Source organism: Larimichthys crocea, chromosome XVIII (assembly GCF_000972845.2).
Source record: "Larimichthys crocea isolate SSNF chromosome XVIII, L_crocea_2.0, whole genome shotgun sequence".
NCBI lineage: Eukaryota > Metazoa > Chordata > Actinopteri > Sciaenidae > Larimichthys > Larimichthys crocea.
In genome coordinates, this window is record NC_040028.1 from 17,646,120 (window position 1) to 17,667,313 (window position 21,194).

The window sequence follows — 21,194 nt, forward strand, 5'->3', positions numbered from 1 at the left end:
ATTGAGACACTACACATGGTAACAACAAGCTGAATGAGGGCAAACGTCGAGCAGCAAGAAGTGATGAAGATTTTTATTAAATATGAGAGACAGCATTTTTAATCATGTTACTATCACACTGCATTTACTTAAACATATAAAAATACTCTTTGGATAATAACTACTTTGTTAGAAATTCCTAAAAGTGCATCTACTCTTTCTTTCTCACTGATAAATCTAAAACTATGAATGATAAACATTTCATCTTAAAAATATTGATTTGACACTTAAGATATAAAGTGACAAAGAAGGTGACTTTCCCCCTTCAGCATATTAATGTGAAAACATATTATCCTGCATAGTGAAGTAACAAAAAAATGCAATATATTTTTGAGTGGAGGGAGGCAGACCCAAAATAGTCGATATATTATGTGCATGTTCATATCACATGCGAGTACAACTGATTACTGCAGGTTAAAACAGTTTTCAGCCACTAGGTGGAAGACTTGATCCATGAAAAGGAAACAACATTAACTCCAACTTAAAAGAAAGAACAGGTTTCCACCAAGCCCATTAAAAAAAGTCTGTAATGCTCAGATACAATCAGACCACGTTGACTGTGAAGGGATCGAAATCATCAGTGAACAGCGTCATCATTTTATACTCAAGTAACTACAGTCTGGTCTCACTATTCTCATTAGAGCCACAAACAACATGTAAAACATGTAAAACCATAACAATTAACACTTTTCAGTGATTAATACCTTTAAAAATCATGATACTCATGATACTAGCAGTAAATAGTTAGTGTGTCCATCAATCATTTGACTTGATTATGCTTGTTGAATGTAATTCAGTTTCTATATTGTCAACGAATCTCGTTAAAATCCAACATTTCATTATGAATATCTGTGACACTCATCCTGAAGCTCATTTGTTCCTATGAAGACATAAATCTTTTTTTTTTAAAGATTAAAAATGTACAATTAAATGTTTTTAAGAGGCTCTGTGATGTCCTGGAACAGCTGGGCAGTGTAGTCCGTCATATTTTATACTCAAAATATAAATTTGCTGACAATGAAAAAATATATAAACTATCACCTAACCTTTCCTTTAAATTTGATTTAAGAAACTCATGCTGCCTCTTGGTCGGCCACGTCTTCAACATAATCTGGTGACAGATAGCGAGCATTAAGGTGGCGAGCCGTCCGGCCCCTCGTGTGTGGTGATGTAGTGGAGGAGGTCGATTGCTGTCACGACGCCAAACACCATCTGCCTCTGACAAGCTGACCCATCAGCCTTATCTGAAGAGGGGAGACAATGGACTGTTGTTACACTGACATTACACTGCTTAAATTAATTAATTAATAACAAAAAAGACACAGTATTTGAGATGCTATGCACAGTTGTATGTCCTGTCTTGTCTCCCCTTATTTTCCTGTGCACTGTGTCCATTCAAACAAATAAAAATAAGGTTTCTTACACTGGGTGTGATCGTGCACCACCAGAGCAAAGTGGTCTGTTTCGAGGATTTTGGACAGCATCCCTAGGTTGTCTGTCAGATGCACCTGAGAGCACAAGTGATAGTTTAAACACATGTAACGTACAGTATGCATGATGCACTTCACGTGTTTCTACTGACTAACCTGCGTGAAAGTCTTGCGGAGAACCTTGATGACAGCGTCCGAGGCTTTGACCTTCCCAGCCGACACAGACGACAGAATAGTTCCCAGAGTCACCATCCCGAGGATCACACTGTGAAAACACACATGCAAGGCAACAAACGCCCCGTCACCTGCTGAGGACGAACATCAGAGCATGTTAGAAAAGGTGCAGTCTGATGTTTAGCCTTTTTCTTTGAATTTTGGCTGCATCATGGAATCTCCTGCAGGTTTACTGCTACTAGCATTCCTGTTCACGCCGTACAGTCTGGATCGCTTTGATAATGAGGATGTATTAGTATACAGAATTTCCCGAGGAGATGTACCCTGACTCATCGACGACTGGGGCCTGGTCGAACGCTTTCTCCTTCAGGATCTCAACGGCTTTCTGGCAGGACACAGATGGTAACACAGTGAGGAGGGCAGGCGGGTGTAGACATTGGACAGTCATGTTACACCACCTTAGAGAGAGAGAGAAATTAGTTATTTAACACTCATCTGTGGTTTGGATTCGTCGCCTCACGGTTGACTCTCTCACCAGGGTTTGGGCTCCAGCGGAGCCTCCGGGCTGAGGAAGCCCTTCTCATACATCCACTTGTCACTCAGGAACTTTGACCTGAAGGCAAAATGGGTGTAACTTTGGTGTTGAATGCTCAAGTTTAGTGCCCAGGAGTTTAATACATCGGCCTCTTACATGTAGTTGCGGACAGAGTCGGCCAGGATGACCACACAGCGCTGTCCTTCTTCAAGATGCTGAGCCATCTTCACTGCTGCCGCCATGGCCGAACCAGAGCTGCCGCCTGCAGTAAAACAGGCCAATTATTAAACGCACCATTACAGGGAAGTTATTTAGTCAGTGACCTTACCGCACAGAAGACCCTCCTCTCTGATCAGCTTACGAGCCATCGTGAACGTCTCCATATCCGTTGATTTATACCACATGTCAACAAGCTGCATAGATTTGCAAGGGAGAGAGGCAGCAGCCATGTCATGTCACAAAACACATAATTATCAATTAATTACAAGAAGCTCTGTGTGTGTTTGAAACTCACAGATCTGTCCAGCACCGTGGGGACGAAGTCATATCCGATGCCCTCCACTTCAAAAGACTTCTTTTCGCTCGCCTCTTTTGATCCGGTCAGAACGGAGCCTTCAGGGTCAACAGCAACTATCTGAAATAAAACAAGACGACAGCATCACGACAGGAAACAGTCAACAGACAAATCCATGTGCATACATTTAGCAAATAAACATTCAAAGAGGTTCTTAATCACAATAGTGACAGAGGCGTCTTGCCTTCACATTGGGGCATTTCTCCTTCATCTTCCGAGCAACCCCAGTGAGTGTACCACCTGTGCCAACTCCGGTCACCAACATGTCCAATTTACCTGAAAGGAACAGCACATTTTCTTTTCTAATCGACAAAAAGAACATTTCTTTATTGGATAACAGCAAACAGTAACACTGAATATGAAAAACTTTTGACGTTCACATCGGTCAAACTTTCAGCATCAGCCTGAAATGTTTCCCTGACACTGAGACTATCCAGGTGGATTCATGGAGTCTGACTCAAAAGTTTATTTTGGTTTGTGTCTGATGGTTTGAGAGATTGGTCTAGTGATTTAGAAAGTAAATGAGAGTGAGGGAGCGTCGGCATCCAATGTGCTTGAGTAAAGGGCAGACAAAAACAAAAAGCCACAATATATTGAACAGACTGCACTGTGTATCCTGAAATATACAAAAAGATTCAGTACAAACCATCACACTGCTCCAGTATCTCCTCTGCTGTGGTATCGTAGTGAGCCAGAGGGTTACTGGCGTTGCGGTATTGGTCGAGGATGTGCGAGTTGGGGATCTCATTCTTTAGACGCCAAGCTGCACCGACGTGAGATTCAGGTGAATCAAAAGCTGCAGAAGTTGGCGTGCGCACTATTTCTGCCCCAAGAGCTCTCAACACGTCCACCTACAAACACACACAGGAAAGGTCAGATTTCATCGGACCAAATGTCCCATAATGAGGTGATGAGAAGTTGTGATTGTACCTTCTCCATGCTCATCTTCTCGGGCATGGTGATGATACAGCGGTATCCTTTTACTGCGGCTGTCAGGGCGATGCCGATACCTGCAGGAAGCCAGAAGAGGAAGATTTACAGAACTCGCAATGTTCTCTTCTGCACAGTTCCCTGCAAGGTACCTGTGTTGCCAGAGGTGGGCTCGATGATCGTGTCTCCTGGTTTGAGGATCCCGGCTCTCTCAGCGTCCTCCATCATCCGCAGGCCTATCCTGTCTTTCACGCTGCCTCCCGCATTGAAGAATTCGCATTTGGCCACTAGGGACAAGAGACAAACCCAGATTTACTCTTGTCTTGGCGGCTTCTTGCTCCCTCACGCTCTTCATATCTCTTCTTAGCTTCCTCCGTCAATGTCCTCTTCAGTCTTTTCTCCTCTGTCATTATGTCCACAGAGGCTGCTGAGCCTGGTTACATTGCCCACTTGCCCAGCTCCGGTTCTGGCACGACACTGGTCAGCATTCACCCACAGTGTGGGCCTGAAAACCTCTTTCCAGTGGTCTAAAATACCCGTGGTACAAATACTAACACTCCCCCAGTGTTTTGAGCTCACGGACCTGCTAACAAACTGAGCTACCGGCAGCTACAGTTGGCAGCAGTTCACTTCACAGTCCATCAGGAAACTCTGAGAGTTGAGGCGGAGCAGCCGGAGGACATCAGGCAAGATTAGTCTAGGTTAATAAGCGGAAGGGAGCACACGGTTCTTTCTGTAAGCCATCGACTGCTGAAGTGATTCAAGTCTAAACAGTCACTACACACCGTCCACACCGGGCTACACTTCCAAATTCAGTTTGAGTGACAGACCTGGTCACTGTAAGGCAGATTATGGAAGGATTGAACTTATTTTATTTGGGGTCGTCCAAAGGTCCCTCATACACAAATTCACAACTCTCAGTTACATCTGGAGCGAACTCCGGAGTAATCCCTGTCATGTGAACGAAGTGTAAGTATGGAGTGTAGGGTCCTTGTTCCCATTAAGCCGTGGGAACAAACTAGAACTTCACTTTCATCAGTTTAAGTGAGTGTAAAAGGGCTTTTCTTAATGAGGCTTAAACTGATGCGTCTGACAGGTTTCATCCTCGCTGAACCCGAAGACCTCACCGCACCGTCAGTACGAGACGGTGCAGCTGAGAGAATACTGTACTGAAACCAAACGTATGTCCGTGCAATGTGTTAGTCTTTGCTCTGTTGGCTAAAAGAACAACAAGTCTTTATTTCCACCTCCCCTTTCATGGGAGCCCACCACTGCCTCAGATAAAGCCCCCAACAGTCACAAATAAGGGCACAAGCTATACGATACCTTAAGGTTTCCTTTCTTGACCGGGGCTTCTTCTTCTTAAGCAGGAAGCCAGCAGGGACACAGTTGTATCAACATGCATATCTACCTGCACGTATCAGTTTTATATGTTTGTCTGCATACCTTGTTCCCTGAAAGAAGTTCTTTCTTAGCGTAGCCAAAGAATGTATACCAAGTAAGGCTTCACGCTTTAATCTAGTGCTGCTGCACATCCAGCCAACACTTTTCTCTGTCCTGCTGGTTGCTGAAACTTCTCAACTTTCTGGCTGTTCCAGGAGGGAGAACAATAAAGCTGTTGTTAGGAGTTAATGTCTCTCCTCTTCTGAAACGGAAAAACAAAATTTTTACTCTCCAATCCTGTTCATCTCCCAGAGGTGCCAAATATTTAAGCAACATCACAGGATGAGGGCTTCATGTAATGTAATAGGTGTATATATACAAATAGCTCCACAGCCAGACTGTACTGTACTGATTTTATTTATCCATATTATATTTTATATTTATTGATCACAGGCCTTTGTATATATTGTTGTATTATATATTGTATATGCTGTCTGTTTATCTCTATTTTCAAGTTTAATCGTCTAAATTATACCAACAATTACCATGAATACCAAGTTGATCAAAGCACAGTTTAGAAATAATAGTATTATGATGTTTTGTAAAAAAAACACTGATAACCAATCATGTGTGTGTCATATCGCTTTTACTCACAAATATCACACTTGAGTCCAAACTCCTTCGGGATTTTGTTCAAACGAACCAGAGGTGTGTGTCCAATTTTCCCAAGGATGTTGGGAAGGATGCTGGGAGGTTTGGTGCTGTGGTGGAAAAGAAGAAAACCCAACAAGAGACCGTCAGTAAACATCAATATAATACATGGCCACCTTTACGCAGGACAAGCACAGTGTCGCTTATAACATTAACGAGGTCTAAATGTTCCAGTAAACCATGTCAGTGAGTGAGTGAGCATTAAATGTAATGCAGCCATCACTAAAGTTATTTCAATGTCTGATGTGAAAAGAGTTCCCACAGTGGTCATGTTGACTGCGAGACACACAGGTCAAACTAATTTACTTTAAAGGTTCCCGCCTCTCGCCCAAAGTCAGCTGGGATAGGCTCCAGGTCCACGGGTGACCCTGATGAGGATAAGCTGCTACAGGTAATGGATGGATGGTTCCCTGTGGAGTTATTCAACATGTGTGGTTACCTGTTTTGTGTGCTCTCATGCATGAACGCACACATGATCAGGTTAATGGTTTAAAGTCAATCCATGGATCAACAGGTGGAGGTAACGAATAAGTAAGAATAAAATGAGGCTAAGAAGACAATGAGAGCTTAAATATGCAAGAACCTCATTACAAAGAATACTGATGAAAGGTCAGAGATCCTCACACACACACAATGTGGTTCAGAGTCTGTCAAAGAGTAATAAAAGTAACTTATCTATGCAGTTACTGCGCTTCAACTTCAGTTGTTTCTCATCCTGTCAAGTGAATCTTCCCGTAATGTGAATGTGACTCTTCTCTTTAGCCTTGAAGGTTATCACCAGAAGTCAGTTTGCTACCCAACTCTCAGCACAAACTTACAGCGAGGCACATGATGTGCGAGATAGGAAAGTTGCAAACTGTAGTCACAAAACACACAGAGCACGGAAAAATACAATCCAGGTCACCAATCACTCACCCAACTAGTTTCATTTCTGTTCCTGTCTGAGTGTTATCTCTATGAATGACTGCAGAATCTGTCCAAGATTTTCAGCCACCGTAAGCACTCTGGTTTCCGTTTGTAATTTGAGTATTAACCAAACATGTCTGAGCGGGCTTTTGTGTGGAAAGCAAAAGAAACAAAGCAATGTAACTTACTGGTTATTTACAGCAGAAATGTGTCATTCTTGTGTATCAACCAGAGAACGTCTTGGCCTGGATATCCATTTTTTGTAGATTGATCTGCATGTTATACACTTAACATCCCAAAAACACTGATGCATATGTCCTGTAAGCTATTAAAGGGAAAGTGAATTCAAGGTGATATTTTCCATTACTGAACGAGCCTGCTGAGACTCTGTTTAAAGTGACTGTTACTTACATTTCTCCATTAAAAGTAAGGATGTTCTGATTGTCTCCTGCTTTAATTGCTTAATTAATAAACTCTTACCGAGCTGGGTGGCCATGAGGTGACTCTGTAACAGGTGCACCCAGCCTCCAGGTACATCTGCTGGGCAAATCAGGACGGATCCAGTTCCTGGTCTTGTTCTCCAGCTCACTGTCTCTCTTGTGGTGTGTTTCATCCTGAACCTTGAGACAGTCCTGTTCTCTATTTGCAGACTTTTGATCCTGGGTGATATCTGCATTTTTCAGGTGAGCTGCATGTGGGCAAAGAGCAGGAGCGTCCTCCAAAGACGTACTTTCAGAGACAGAAAGCATGGCTCACCTGCAGGGAGAGGAGACAATCACACATGCACATAAACCAAACCTCTGAAATGAATACATAGCACTCTTTAGAGTTTTAATAGAAACCATCAAAATGTGGTGAATTGAATGTATTGGTATATTAGATAATGTATTGATAATTAAATAACATAATGATGAGACTGTGAGAAAAAAAACAACACGAGATTTACAGAAACTGAGAAGTTTTTTCAGCATGACTGGGAGTAGCCAGGAAATCTCGCCAAACAAAATACCAAAAAACAGGATACACCTTGCCAGATAATCTTTAAGCCAGGATACAGCTTATCTCTCCAAATGTTAATGTGTGTGCTAAGTAAAGACATAACAGTTTTTGCCCCTAAAATATAATGAATTAATAAAATGTCCAACTACACAGCAGGAATAAACTCAATTTTTAGCTCTAGTTTTGGTCTCCACCAATTCCTGGAGAGATCCCTGAGGGAAGACTGCACGATGTTCACCACCTCGTGGCTCATCTTGTCTTTCGTTTTGGTGCTGAGCAAGTGAATACAACGGGTTTATCAGGGATTGTTCACTGCCTGCTGAAAGTTATGTAGGGCTGTAAAGAGAGACGATGAGCTGAAAGGTGCTATAATGTCCCGTAGAGCGTTGGGGTTTCATTGTGCCAGAAGAGAGGAACTCATCCAGCATCTTCTCTTGTTGCATTTTGACAGACCGCAGAAGAAGATGACATGATGTCTCTCTCCACTTTATATCTGTTTTTATCCAAGTTCTCTTCCCAAAACAGTTCAGATTCAGTGTGTGTCTAACTGTCCAAAAACTGGTCTCAGACTTTGTAAATACATTCTCTGAACAGGTCGGCTGTGCCACACACTCAGACAAAAAATCCTGGGAGGAGGAGGAGCTGGGAACGCAGATCGGGATGATGTTTGGGAGGAAGAGGGTCTTAGTGGGACCAGATCTTGTTCCATTAATGCCAGACGGCAATTAATCCAATTTAAGGTGATGCACAGGCTTCATTATTCAAAACCTATTCTTAACTCCTTCCTACCATTTCCTCTCTATGTGATCGACCCAGCTTTTCTGGACATCTTCAAAGCCGTGCCTCGGTTTAAGTTAGAAAGATGGATCCTGACTGAGTAGCAATAAAATTCATAGAGCTACAGTGCAAATAGTCCAACGGTTTGAGAACGTCAGCCACATGTTAGTCAATACTTGAATTAAAGCTATACAGATCCAGGTTCACAAAAGAAAATCATATTGAACTTTCTTTTTGCAATTAGTTCCTCAGAATAAGTTTAAACAGCAAGAGAGGTTTTTAAAACTGCATGAAGAGACTATCCAGGTATGATCACACCAGAGCCAGGTATGATCACAGGAGCCAGGTGTAATCACAGAATAACAGAGCCAGGTGTGGTCCCAAGTTAACCTGGTTATCTGTCCCGTGTTTAGAGACGGCAGTCTGTTTGCTGTATATGTTATTTTATTATCAGGTTAATAATAAAATCATAGCTATTTGTCTTTTATTGATTTTGTCACAATGACACGTGTGCAAATATATATTTTTTTTAATTCAAAAGGCTGAATATTTCTTCTTACACGTTTACATGTTGGCTCCATAGACATATTATAGAAAATGTATTCAATGTATCGTTCACACAGATAAGACTGCAAGGACAAGGAGTCAGGTCTGTGTCTGACATTGTAACGTTAACGGGTCAGAAACTAAACAACGAGGCATCTACAAGGACAGCTGCGTCTGTTTTCAACATCTGTAGTATCTACGACAACCACAGACGCGTCTCACCTGAGATCACCTCACTTTTTCATATATATATATACCCTCATTTCAGACTTCATTAATTATTTTACACGTTAAATAATTTAGATTTTATGCCATCAAATATTTTTATGACAACGCAGATTCAACAGATATGTCACTGATCAGCTCGTTATATTCGAGAAATGATTTTACTATTTCAGTTGCGACATTAATAGATGAAAAAAAAAACTTCTGGTTAGTCATCATTGGTTGGTTTCCTTTTAAATACACAATACAAATAGAAATAAAAATAAAAAACACGTACTGTCAGAGTCTGCGCAGACAAAGCGATGAAGAGTCGTGCACTCACCTGTCGGTCAGACCAGCGACTGATTCAACAGTGACCGAGCCTCGATCATCATCAGACCAGCCCACAGCCTCTCTCACTGATCACTGATCAGCTTTACTTTGACATCACTGCTGTCTAAATGCAAAATGACTCTATCAGAGTGTGTTAGACAATTATCAACAATTATTAACTATCTTTACACACACTGCACATACATTTAGACAAGCACCATGGTGAAACATAAAACACAACATGCAACAAGAGCTACATGAGGTGCAGTGTATGTTCAGACAGAAAATACTGAATCAAATTCAGTAGCAGCAGAGATAAAAGGTGCAAAATATGCATGGAAATATGAGGAATGTGCAGATTGTATTCATGTTTTGCTGTTGTTTAACAGTCGGTATTAAACTGCAGAGTAGAGAAGAGTGCATGGGTGGAGTGTGTTGGTCTTGTCTTGCAGTCAGAGACACAGTGATGACACTTTCTACAATGGAAGAAGCTATCTTTAATATTTGATTTATTCCAGGTTTTCTTTATCGAAAAGTAACTAAGTTTTTTTTACATTTGACTTCATTTCAGAGGGAAATAATGTACTTTTTACTCCATTACATGTATGACAGATGTAGTTACTTCATATGCTATATAAAAAAAACAGTGTGTAGTTTCATGTACTGCAGCAGGACTCATGATTTCTTGACTCCTCACCACACTCTCTTCACAAACCTGTCCTGCATACGCTGTCCATTCTTGATACTGTCAGTGGAGCCAACATGCAGCACAGCAGCACTCTGACTGTGTGGTGGTACGTTGTACACATTTAAAGGCTCGGTCCTCGCCACAGCAGCACTGGATTCAAATCTAAACCCTTCCTGTCACTCTTCAGCTGCCACTACCCAATAAAAATATCTTCACAGAATGGCTGTTAATGCAACCTGCAACTGTTACCTTAATTAGCATTACTGGTTGCCCTGTTTCATGTCAAAACAGCTGCTGTGAAGAAGGTCTATTACTGTACATTTGTGTTTGTATCGTGTAAATAAAAAGAGGACGACAAACTCTTAACAGACCTGCCTTCACGAGAGAAAACAGCCATGAAGTTTTTAGTGTGTGCACAGCATCATCATCAGATTTGTAATCGCAGAAACACTACGTTACAACACTTCATTTAAAAGGTGGGATCAAAGTAATAACTACAACTTGCAAACACATGAAGAATGTTTATTGCCCTCGAGTCAGTTTAACCGAAACAATGACAAGTTCTTTATCATCGATCATCAGGGATTTATTGTAACTTAATTTGCTTTGTACGTCCGCATGCTGTGAAGATTATCAACCTGCAGATTTATCAAAATATTAGTTATGTTTATTTAGCACAGTTGCGTGTACAAGTGTACGTTCATGTAAGTATTATTAGATTAGATGTGTATTAATCACCACATCCAGGGGAGCTGCATCACATTTCTGTCGTACATCTTTGTGAAACTTTGAATCAAAAGAGGCAGCAGAAAACTCAAACATGAAGGTAAAATGAACTCCCTTCAGCAGGAAACTGATGCTTGTTCAGTGAAAGAGAACAAGAAAACACAGCAGGGTGCGTGGCAACTGTTGTTATCTTTATCAATGACCTCTGAACACCGAAATGATCTGAATAACACGTCAGCTTTAATAAACATCAGTGTGTACATTTAGTAATACTGTATTCTAACAGGAGTAGGAAAACATCGCGTTGCCATCATAACGTGTAATAAGAAAGGTTCATGAATCAGTCACGTTAAGTAAAAATGGTAAATTTAATGAGGTGAAAGTCATTTTCAGAAATCAAGAAAAAACATGTTCATCAATGCTGTCACAGCTTCAAAATCGGGTACCTCTCAGTTAGTCCTAGAGTGGAGCTGGAAGGGTACAAACTTAAAAAAAAGACTGGGGATGGATCGGGGGAGGGAAGGACGAGTAGTCATGGCTTGTGGTTCAGAAACGTCCTGAACGCTCTCTGTCTCTGGAGCGGCGTCTCTCGTGGTCGCGGCCGCCTCCGCCTCCTCGACCTCTGTCCCTTGAGCGAGATCGCCTCTCTCTTGATCGAGATCGAGACCTGTGACGGCTGAGGAGGTGAAGAAGGAGCGATGATGAATCTCTATTAAAAAAACACCTACACAGGCACTTAAATGTAAAAGGTAGCGTATGTGTTTGTACCTCTTCCTTCGACGTCCATACAGCTCTCTCCTCAGCTCACGCGAGATGGGCTTCAGATGCATGAAGTTGCAGAAGCCACCACGAGTGCATTCCCTGTGAGGGAGGGCAACACGGAGCGGTTAGAGCAGAGAAACATAAAGACATCAGACATTGTAAGTGTGCAGAGACTTCAAACTAAAGCTGGAACCTATAAAGGAGGACAACAAACAATAACGTATAAGCCGAGTGTCAAAAAATAAAAACAATACAAGGAAATGAGGCATAACTTATTTTCTATTGTATTCTACACTCATTTAATGACTGTTGTGTTAGTGATGATACTATATAGCTATCGTCATATGTTGCTTTCACACCGGGACAGTCCGAGGGACTCAGTTGGACTGGGTGGGGAATGCTGAATAAATTTCGTTCCCTTTCACACCGCACTTTGGAAAGCGGACCAAAGCGCCAGGACAACATCATGCAGTCGCAGCAGCTGCTCGTTTGGGGGCAGTATTGCCCAAAACAAACACTGACTAGAAAGAGAAACAAAAGGAAAACCTTGCTCATTGACCGATTAGCGTTCTGATCTTTGGTTCAGGGTTCACTTGCACGTTTTCAGGCGGACCTGAGTCCAGATGAGCTTCCACACCTGCCAAACTAACTGGACTATCTGAGAAAACAAACTCTACTCTGTGTAAAGCGGACCAAACAGCGGCGGTGTGAAAGCACCCTGAGAGGATCCTGAACAGAACGGCTGTTATAAAAATTAGGAGTACACTGGGGTGCAGATGTTTTAACTCTTATAGAGAGAGTGTGTGTGTTTTCTGTCTTTTGCATATCTTGCCCACTCCCCTTATCTGGCCTGTGTTTACTGAGGCTGGCAGGGAGAGATGATTAAAAAATAACAAGAGAGACCGGTTAGGGGAAGTGTCATTTTGGACAAGAAACACAATGTTCGTTACAAAGTGGAAAACCAAAAAAGGAAATTGTTAGTGGGGAGATGTCCGAGACCCATTTCGAGAAAATTGTATAAGAACCAACTGTTAGAGCTCCTCGAGGAGCCTTTTCTCTGTAACCTCTTCTGTGTGTTGCACTGTTAAACGCTCCTTCTTGTACAAGAATAATAAATTCAACTTAAATGTCGATACTTTGAATCCAGTCTTCCTTATTCAAGGGTCCTTCCTTAAAAATTCTCGTATCAACGGCCCCGGACAGACATTAAGGTTTTTATTTACACATTTGTTAGACTTATTTTGTTAGTTTAAACAGCATCCGGTCACTATTTGTTCCCCTTCGTTGTTGTCTCACCTCTTTTTGTTATATTATAACTAATTCACAATCCAGAAAATAAATAACTTTGTTTTTTACCAAATATAACTGGTTTAATGTTACTTAATGTAACCCTGAACAGACAGAAACAGTGTGCAACTTCCTGTCCAACATTAATGTTTAACGGCAGAGGGACATAAATCTCTTCATATTTATTTATTATTAATGGTAGTTCAGAGTTAACCTCTGTGTTTTTTCCTCTGTGTGGTGCTGATGTCCTGACCAGAACGTGCCTTTTTAACCTGAGTGAGTCGAGCTTTACATACAAGTTTACGTTCATATGCTCCATCCGAGCACACGGTACTCACCCCATTTCATACTGGCGACAGCAGGCTTCTCTGAAGTCTGTGACGGGAGAAAGCTCGGCATGGATGGGCTGTCCGTTAAACCACCGGTTATTCAGATCTATCACGGCCTTCTCTGCGTCTTCTTCATAACGGAACTACAGAAGAAGGACGATCGAGAGACAGACAGTTGAAGACAGAGATTTTACAGTGACGGTGACATATGTGGCTTTTAGACCCGATGCCTACCTTGACATACACATTTCCTACTAGGTGGTCCCCGAGGTTGTCACATACATTCATTTCCTCCACCTCTCCGTACTTTTCTTCCATCTCTGTGAAGACCTCCTGCGAGGAAGGGAGAGAAACATGAAGCATGTATGCATTAAAGAAATGAGATATGACATGTTAACTAATCAGATTTTGGAGGTGCTGGTGAGCAGAGACAGTTTCCAGACTTTATTCTAAGCTAAGGCTGGTTCATTATCAACGTACAGATATAGGAGTGGCGCAGACAACATTCAGTTACCTCAAAGAACTCGTCGTAGTGCTCCTGCATCTCCATGTCACTGATGGCACCTAGTGGTTATGAGAGAGAACACGTGGATGTAATGCACACATACGTCTGTTTACAACTGACATAACGTGATTATAAAAGGACGCAGATCATTGCCACGTACAGGTGAGACCATCGGCAGACTGGGCACTGTTTTGAGGGTTCCGGTAAATGTTCAGGAGGGCAATCGTCTGAAACAGAAGAATGTGTTAGGGATGATTGAGATATTGAACCATGGTGCTTTTTAAATAACTAAAATATGTAAATAGTATCGACACATTACGAGAAAATAACTTGGATTGTAAAGAACATGATTCAGATCTCAAATCAAAGACACAACACAGTCTGAATATTCTCTGCTGTCCTGCGATCACTGAACGAAGTGTACTGTAAGTGTTTCTGAATATGTATCTTACCTGGCTGAATGTCGGCTTGTTGTGTAATCTGGAGCAGCGGTCGCCATGTCGGCAGGCACCAATTTTAAAATAAAAAGAACAGTTGACCCTGGAGAGAGAGAGAGAGATCACAAAGAAGACGTGATGAGGCAAACATAAAAACACATAAACTTCTCTGGTTTGTCATGTTTGAAAAATAAGCATTTAATGAGCCTGTTCAACGAGACAATCTTGTTTACAGGAGACTTTAAAAGCAACATTTTTATGCCAAATCTCTCTCCAGACAGACGAACACGATTTTCCTCAACAAACGTTACAAACGGAAGAAGAACAGGAGAAAACCTCCAGTTTTAAACAGCTGGAGAAACGGTTTACGCAAGGTCACCGACTCAACGTCATCTTTTTTTGGAAACTATTTAAATATTCTGCCCACTGTGACACTTTTGCTTTTCGAGAACGAGCGCTCACGTTGGAAAGCGGTCTGACTTTCTCCTCATTTGGAGCCACGATCGCACGTCACATCTGAGCTGATGGACGTGTGTGTTTAAGGAGAAACAACGTGACTATGCATTATTAGAAACTTTGTAGTATTTTGATGAGTATAATACGTTTTTTAAATGCCTGCAAGTACGAGTACGGGAAGCTCAGATACCACAAGTTGGAGAATGTCTCAGATTAAACTGTGTATTTTATCATCCACCTTGTGTATGTGCGGTAACAAATCATTAAAGTCCATCTCATCTTATCAGAATATATTCTGTGTCACGGGGAGACGAACAGATCCAGACGTGGAACCACACGAGTGTTTGTGCCTGATATATATTTAAATAATAAACCAATAAATATGTTAATATAACATGGGAAACAGTCAGCGTAGGATGCATTTTTAAAGTTTACTGTCTGTAGTGTTGATCGTGACCAGTACCACACACACCATCATGATATTGTGTGTAACTTTGTATTTTGTATTATGTGCCCTGTGCTTTGTACTGTTTGTTATTGTGCTTTAATATGTTTTAACTGTGTCTGCGGATGAAAAGAAGCTGTAAGCTGGTGCAGTACATCAAATGTAATTTTGAGACTTTACAACACCTGCACCTGATCATGTTGTAGTCTCCTGTTCATCTCTGTTTCTGTTTTGTTTCTGTAACGCTTATGTTACACATTCTTAAAACTGCACATTATACTCTAGTACTTTTTGTTTTTGTAAATAAGTACACTGTGTTTCCCTCCTTGGTTTCTATTTTTCGCTGCTGTAATAAGTGAATTTCCCCGTTGTGGGATCAATAAAGTATTATCTTATCTTATCTTAATAGTTTAATACTTTACATGGTCCCATTAAAGAAATGAATGAAATGATGATGGGGCATGAATGGATGAAGTGTCGCCTAGCAACAGCCGCCTGTAGCATAAATAAGAAAGACTACAAGAGTGTGTAGAGTAACGGGATTCAAGGGTGGTAACGTTGAAAGTAATAGATTACATTTAGCTGACACGCTTACAGGGAGCGATATGGGGGGGGTTAGTATCTTGGCCAGCCGGGAATCGAACCACCGATCGTCTGATTAGTGGACAACTTCAGAGCAGTAGATACAACTCACACCTGCATCATGACACAGGTGATACTCTGAGGTTTGAAAAGGTGGAGGAGCTTTCATCGTGGAGGAGCTCGGTCGGTTTCCCGCTGTAACAAAGACTCCAACGGCTGCGAGAGCGCACCCAGCGTCCGTTAGCGCAAAGCTAGTTGATGTTAGTCGCTTTAACTCGAGTTTAAACGTGAGACTGAATCCGTTTTAATTCAAAGCTAAGTCTGTAAACGTGTTTTTTTCCCGCTGACCATGCCGCCGCCGCTGCTCCGCACCCCGTGGATGGAGGAGCGAGCTGTGGCGGCGCGGTGTTAGCACTAGCCGTTAGCTGCTAACGCCGAGCTAACGGCTAGCAGCTACCGGCAGTAAACACACACACACAAACACACAAACACACACACACAAACACACACAGGAGGCAGAGCTGAACTGTGGACAAAATAAAAACACGTCTAACGATTAATTAAACGAACGTTAACTACTTACTTATCTTTCTCTGTCCCAAAAATGGACGCCAGGTACTCTGCCATCTTGGCTCGCCTGTTGTTCGAGCAGCAGCAACCACGCCGACAAGACTTCCGGTGGAGCCCCTTCAGAATAAATGTCTACATAAAACAATAATAAATAAATAAATAAAAAAAGAGCTCCCGGCAAAAATCTGCACAGATTTTTTTAAGCACACACTGAATTTTAAATGTTATCAAATTCAATATCCCTCCTATAATTGTTCATATATAACATACAGTACTAAAACATTATTTTGTTTTATTTAACTGTTATTTATAAGGTTTTAGATCTACATATTGCATAGTTCACTGTCACTTGGTTTTTATTTTACTTTTACTGGTTTAATTTAACTGTTTTTATACATGTGTGTATATAGTGTTAAAAATAGGATATTGTATAGTGTTAAAGTTTTGTTTTCTTGCCCTTACCGTTTGGGAGCTGCTGTAACCAAAACAATTTCCCTGCGGTGATTAATAAAGTATTTCTGATTCTGATTATATACAAGCTCAAGGTTCATTTTAATGTGTTATAAAAATTAGGATTTATACTGGGGTTCAGATGTTTAACTCTTATAGGGAGTGTGTGTGTTTGCTGTCTTTTCCATGTCTCGTCCACTGCCCTTATAATGTGTTTGTGTTTTCTGTCTGTTGCATGTCTCGTGCACTTCCCTTATTTAGACTGTGTTTTGCTGAGGATGGCAGGGAGAGATATTGTTATAAAAATTAGGAGTATACTGGGGTGCAGATGTTTAACTCTTATAGGGAGTGTGTGTGTTTGCTGTCTTTTCCATGTCTCGTCCAATCCCCTTATCTGGCATGTGTTTACTGAGGCTGGCAGGGAGAGATAATTAAAACAATAGTTCAAGGACAAGAGAAACAGGTCAAGGGAAGTGTCATTTTGGACAAGAAACATAATGTTCATTACTAAGCAGAAAACCAAAAAAGGGAATTGTGAGTGGGGAGGTGTCCGAGACAGCCCATTTTAAGAAAATTGTATAAGAACCAACTGTTAGAGCTCCTCGAGAATCCAGTCTTCCTTATTCAAGGGTTTTTCTTTAAAAGCATAACATAATGTATGTACATAATGTATGGCTACTGTGTTGTATCTATCTAAGGCCTTCTTGACACTGCCTCTGGATGCTATGGACTCAATTATGTTTTATATACACATAATATAATTTAACCACATAACTATTACTCTATTTTCACTATTTATATTGTTTAGTTCACTGTACAATACATCCTGCTGCTACATAAGCTGCTACATTTCTGTGAAAAAGTCACAATTTTATTCTGTTTCTGTTTCTTTTTTATATTTTATTCTGTTTTATATTTCATATACTCTATATTTATACTGTTATTACTTTGTCTTCTGTTTTTATTCTGAGCCTATGCAACAAAATTTCACTCAAATGTACAGCTGAATGACAAAGTTTAAATTAAAGGTACAGTGTGTAATATTTAAGTTGCTCTATTTGCAGAATAGGGCAGAAATTTAATGTAATAATTTAATGTAATATGCACAATTATATGTTTTTATTAGTCTATAATCACCTGACAATAAGACTTGTTGTACCTACAGATGCTGCATACAAGTTCATCATTTTGACCCACCATGTTTCTACAGTAGTCCAGCATGATGAAAGAGGGTGAAAATGAAGGGGGTTGTAATTCGTAACTACACTGCTAGATGCCACCTAATCCTACACATTGCTCATTTTAACTGTAGCGTAAATACTGTAATGCACGTCCTCAAGGTTAACCAAATCTTGTACAGAGGTTAGATTTCGAATCAGATCGGCTGCACAGGATATATTTCATTAATGCACAAATGCATGTCAAAATACACCTACTAGTTTGTGCTCATGCTATTATTTATACTGTAATTATTTAAGAGAAGACTGATGACTAATTAAAGTGTTATGCAATGATGGTATTTTGAAATGCCCTATGAAAACTAATCTGTGCCAATTATTATGATTATAATTATATATTTTATGGGATTAAAGTGTACTATTTTTTTTTTTCAAACATTTTATCTGTGCCTTTACTTTACTTAAAAATTACCGCCCTTGTTTTGAAGGCAAGGCACCCAAACCGGAAATATTGGACAATAGTGATCATTTCCGTTTCGACTGTGACTTTCGAAACAAGAGTTTCCTTCTTACTGTGCACGACACATGGCAACACCAACTACTGACAGCTTAGCATCCTTAATGCCTTTAAAAGACTTGGATATTATATATTATAACATAAAAGAAGGTTATATGTTACAAAACATAACATTATATTGGGAATACCACACAGTTATAATTGTGTAGAAATGCAAATGAAGAGCTAATTGTACCCTGAGTAGCCAACTAAAGTGCAAAATTAAAAATATATTATGTTTAATTTATAAAAAAGGACAAATGACAGTGATTCCCAGGGAAGCAACTATTTGATAGATGTGAAAATGAGACGTGTAACCATATTATAAATACAATTAAAGCCACAAATAAGACATTTATTTAGTAAACTTTACACATTTGTGTGTTTTAATATGAAAAATCAAGACTTATATAGACATTGGTTTGTCCTTCAGATCACATTATAGCAGATTAACAGAAATGCAACAGTACACTATGAAGAGCTTGCTTTGCAAAGTCTGCAACCTACCATAATAATGTACATTAACATAACCATCACATGGCCTTTACCCAACACAAAAACTTTAGCATAAACCAAGGCCGTGATTAAGAACCAGACAAAGAGTAACTGCCCCTGAAACAGTAGGGGTCCTATGGTAGATTAGATTCAACTTTATTGTCACTGCACAAAGTACTGAGACTATGAAATGCAGTTTAGGATCTAACCTGAAGTGCAAAAAAAGCAGTAAAGTGTATGTGCATATGTATAGTGATATATAAATAACAGTTCAGATATAAATCAGAATATGTTATATATACAGTATGAACAGTTGAATACACTAAGATATATACAGCTATACAGTATGAACAGTTGAATACACTAAGATATATACAGCTGAGCAGCAGCAGGAACAGTTACAGCTGCAGGTATAAGTGTGATTATACACTGAAGGTATGTACAGTATGAACAGTATTAAGAGTAATTGTATACACAGCTAGATGTGAATACACTCACAGATATGTACAGTATAGGCAGTAGCATGTGAATACACAATAGATAGTAGGACAGTGTAAATATGTATAAATATATAGGTTCTGTAGGAAGGGCCTATGTCAAATATATGTTCAACACCTTTACTATCATGCTTACATAGTGCATATTCATAAACAAAAGAAAACTTGTTGTGTACTTGAACTTTGGGGAAAAGGTGTGTACAGGGACCAACTATATTCATACTGTATATATCCATACATAGCACTACTGGGTCTGTATGTTGTTTATGTTACACTTCATGTAGTCCTTTTGTGTTGTTTTATGCTTGATACAGCAACTGTGCACCGTGTATTTGTTTGAAATGACCAGACTTGACTTCAGTAAGGGTGCACAGCTCACTTTAGATAGATAGATAGATAGATAGATAGATAGATAGATAGATAGATAGATAGATAAGATAGTGTAATAACTTGTGCAAATGTGCACTGTGAAAAACTTAAATGGGGAGAGTGCAATTATGCATGAATTATTTTATCCATCCCATTATATAGTTGATTTATTGGACTTTCACTCATTCACTAGGCTTGTAGGAAACAGGATGAATTTCAAAATAAAAGTATGATAAAATTATGAATGGAGGATATACAGCGTTTGACTATTGAATCCATGCAACTGTGTGTATGTGTGAAAACTTGTTGTGTACAGGGAATAACTATATTCATACTGTATATATCCATACACCCCAGACCTGTTTCTACTGGGTCTGTATGTTGTTTATGTTACACTTCATGTAGTCCTTTTGTGTTGTTTTATGCTTGATACAGCAACTGTGCACTGTGTATTTGTTTGAAATGACCAGACTTGACTTCAATAAGGGTGAATACATAGATATATAGGTAGATAGATAGTGTAATAACTTGTGCAAATGTGCACTGTGAAAAACTTAAATGGGGAGAGTGCATCCATTATTTTATCCATCCCATTATATAGTTGATTTTTTGGACTTTCACTCATTCACTGGGCTTGTAGGAAACAGGATGAAGTGTATGACTATTGAATCCATGCCACTGTGTGTATGTGTGAAAACGTGTTGTGTACTTGAACTTTGGGAAAAAGGTGTGTACAGGGACCAACTATATTCATACTGTATATATCCATACATAGCACTACTGGGTCTGTATGTGGTTTATAGTACACGTTCATGTAGTCCTTTTGTGTTGTTTTATGCTTGATACAGCAACTGTGCACTGTGTATTTGTTTGTTGACCAGACTTGACTTCAATCAAAGGGTGGATACATAGATATGTAGATAGAAAGATAGTGTAATAACTTGTGCAAATGTGCACTGTGAAAAACTTAAATGGTGAGAGTGCATCCATTATTTTATCCATCCCATTATATAGTTGATTTATTGGACTTTCACGCATTCACTAGGCTTGTAGGAAACGGGATGAATTTCAAAATAAAAGTATGAACGCAGGATATACAGCATTGTTAGGATTTTGGGGGAGTTAATGGGAACATTTCTGTTCACCATGACTTTTAACACAAAATGCACATCTGACTGGACATGATGCAACAAAAAAGTATGACTCCCATATCCATGCAGCTGTGTGTGTGTGTGTGTGTGTGTGTGTGTGGTGCTAAAATAAAGCAGCAGCCTCTTTTGTACAAGTTTTAGTCTAAGTGTGTGTGTGTGTGTTGCCAGTT

The 21,194-nt window shown here is 40.0% G+C and overlaps 2 protein-coding genes across 2 annotated transcripts; both read right to left on the reverse strand.

Annotated features, from left to right (window-relative positions):
• Nucleotides 1-290: 290 nt before the first annotated feature.
• cbsb (cystathionine beta-synthase b) lies at nt 291-9,597 on the reverse strand. Its single transcript, XM_019261169.2, has 15 exons — nt 9,552-9,597; nt 7,163-7,438; nt 5,720-5,826; nt 3,835-3,969; nt 3,683-3,762; nt 3,399-3,603; nt 2,937-3,028; nt 2,693-2,812; nt 2,507-2,591; nt 2,335-2,440; nt 2,179-2,256; nt 1,967-2,101; nt 1,626-1,734; nt 1,463-1,547; nt 291-1,283 (listed from the first exon to the last, which is right to left on the reverse strand). The coding sequence occupies exons 2-15, from the start codon at nt 7,429-7,431 to the stop codon at nt 1,171-1,173; spliced, it is 1,719 nt and encodes a 572-aa protein (XP_019116714.2). The 5' UTR covers nt 7,432-7,438; nt 9,552-9,597; the 3' UTR covers nt 291-1,170.
• A 1,576-nt stretch (nt 9,598-11,173) lies between these two features.
• On the reverse strand, nt 11,174-16,470 carry u2af1 (U2 small nuclear RNA auxiliary factor 1). The gene is made up of 8 exons (XM_019261157.2): nt 16,342-16,470; nt 14,291-14,378; nt 13,999-14,065; nt 13,848-13,897; nt 13,568-13,666; nt 13,343-13,476; nt 11,724-11,816; nt 11,174-11,631 (listed from the first exon to the last, which is right to left on the reverse strand). Exons 1-8 carry the CDS (start codon nt 16,383-16,385, stop codon nt 11,502-11,504), a joined length of 705 nt encoding a protein of 234 aa, XP_019116702.1. The 5' UTR covers nt 16,386-16,470; the 3' UTR covers nt 11,174-11,501.
• Nucleotides 16,471-21,194: the final 4,724 nt, after the last annotated feature.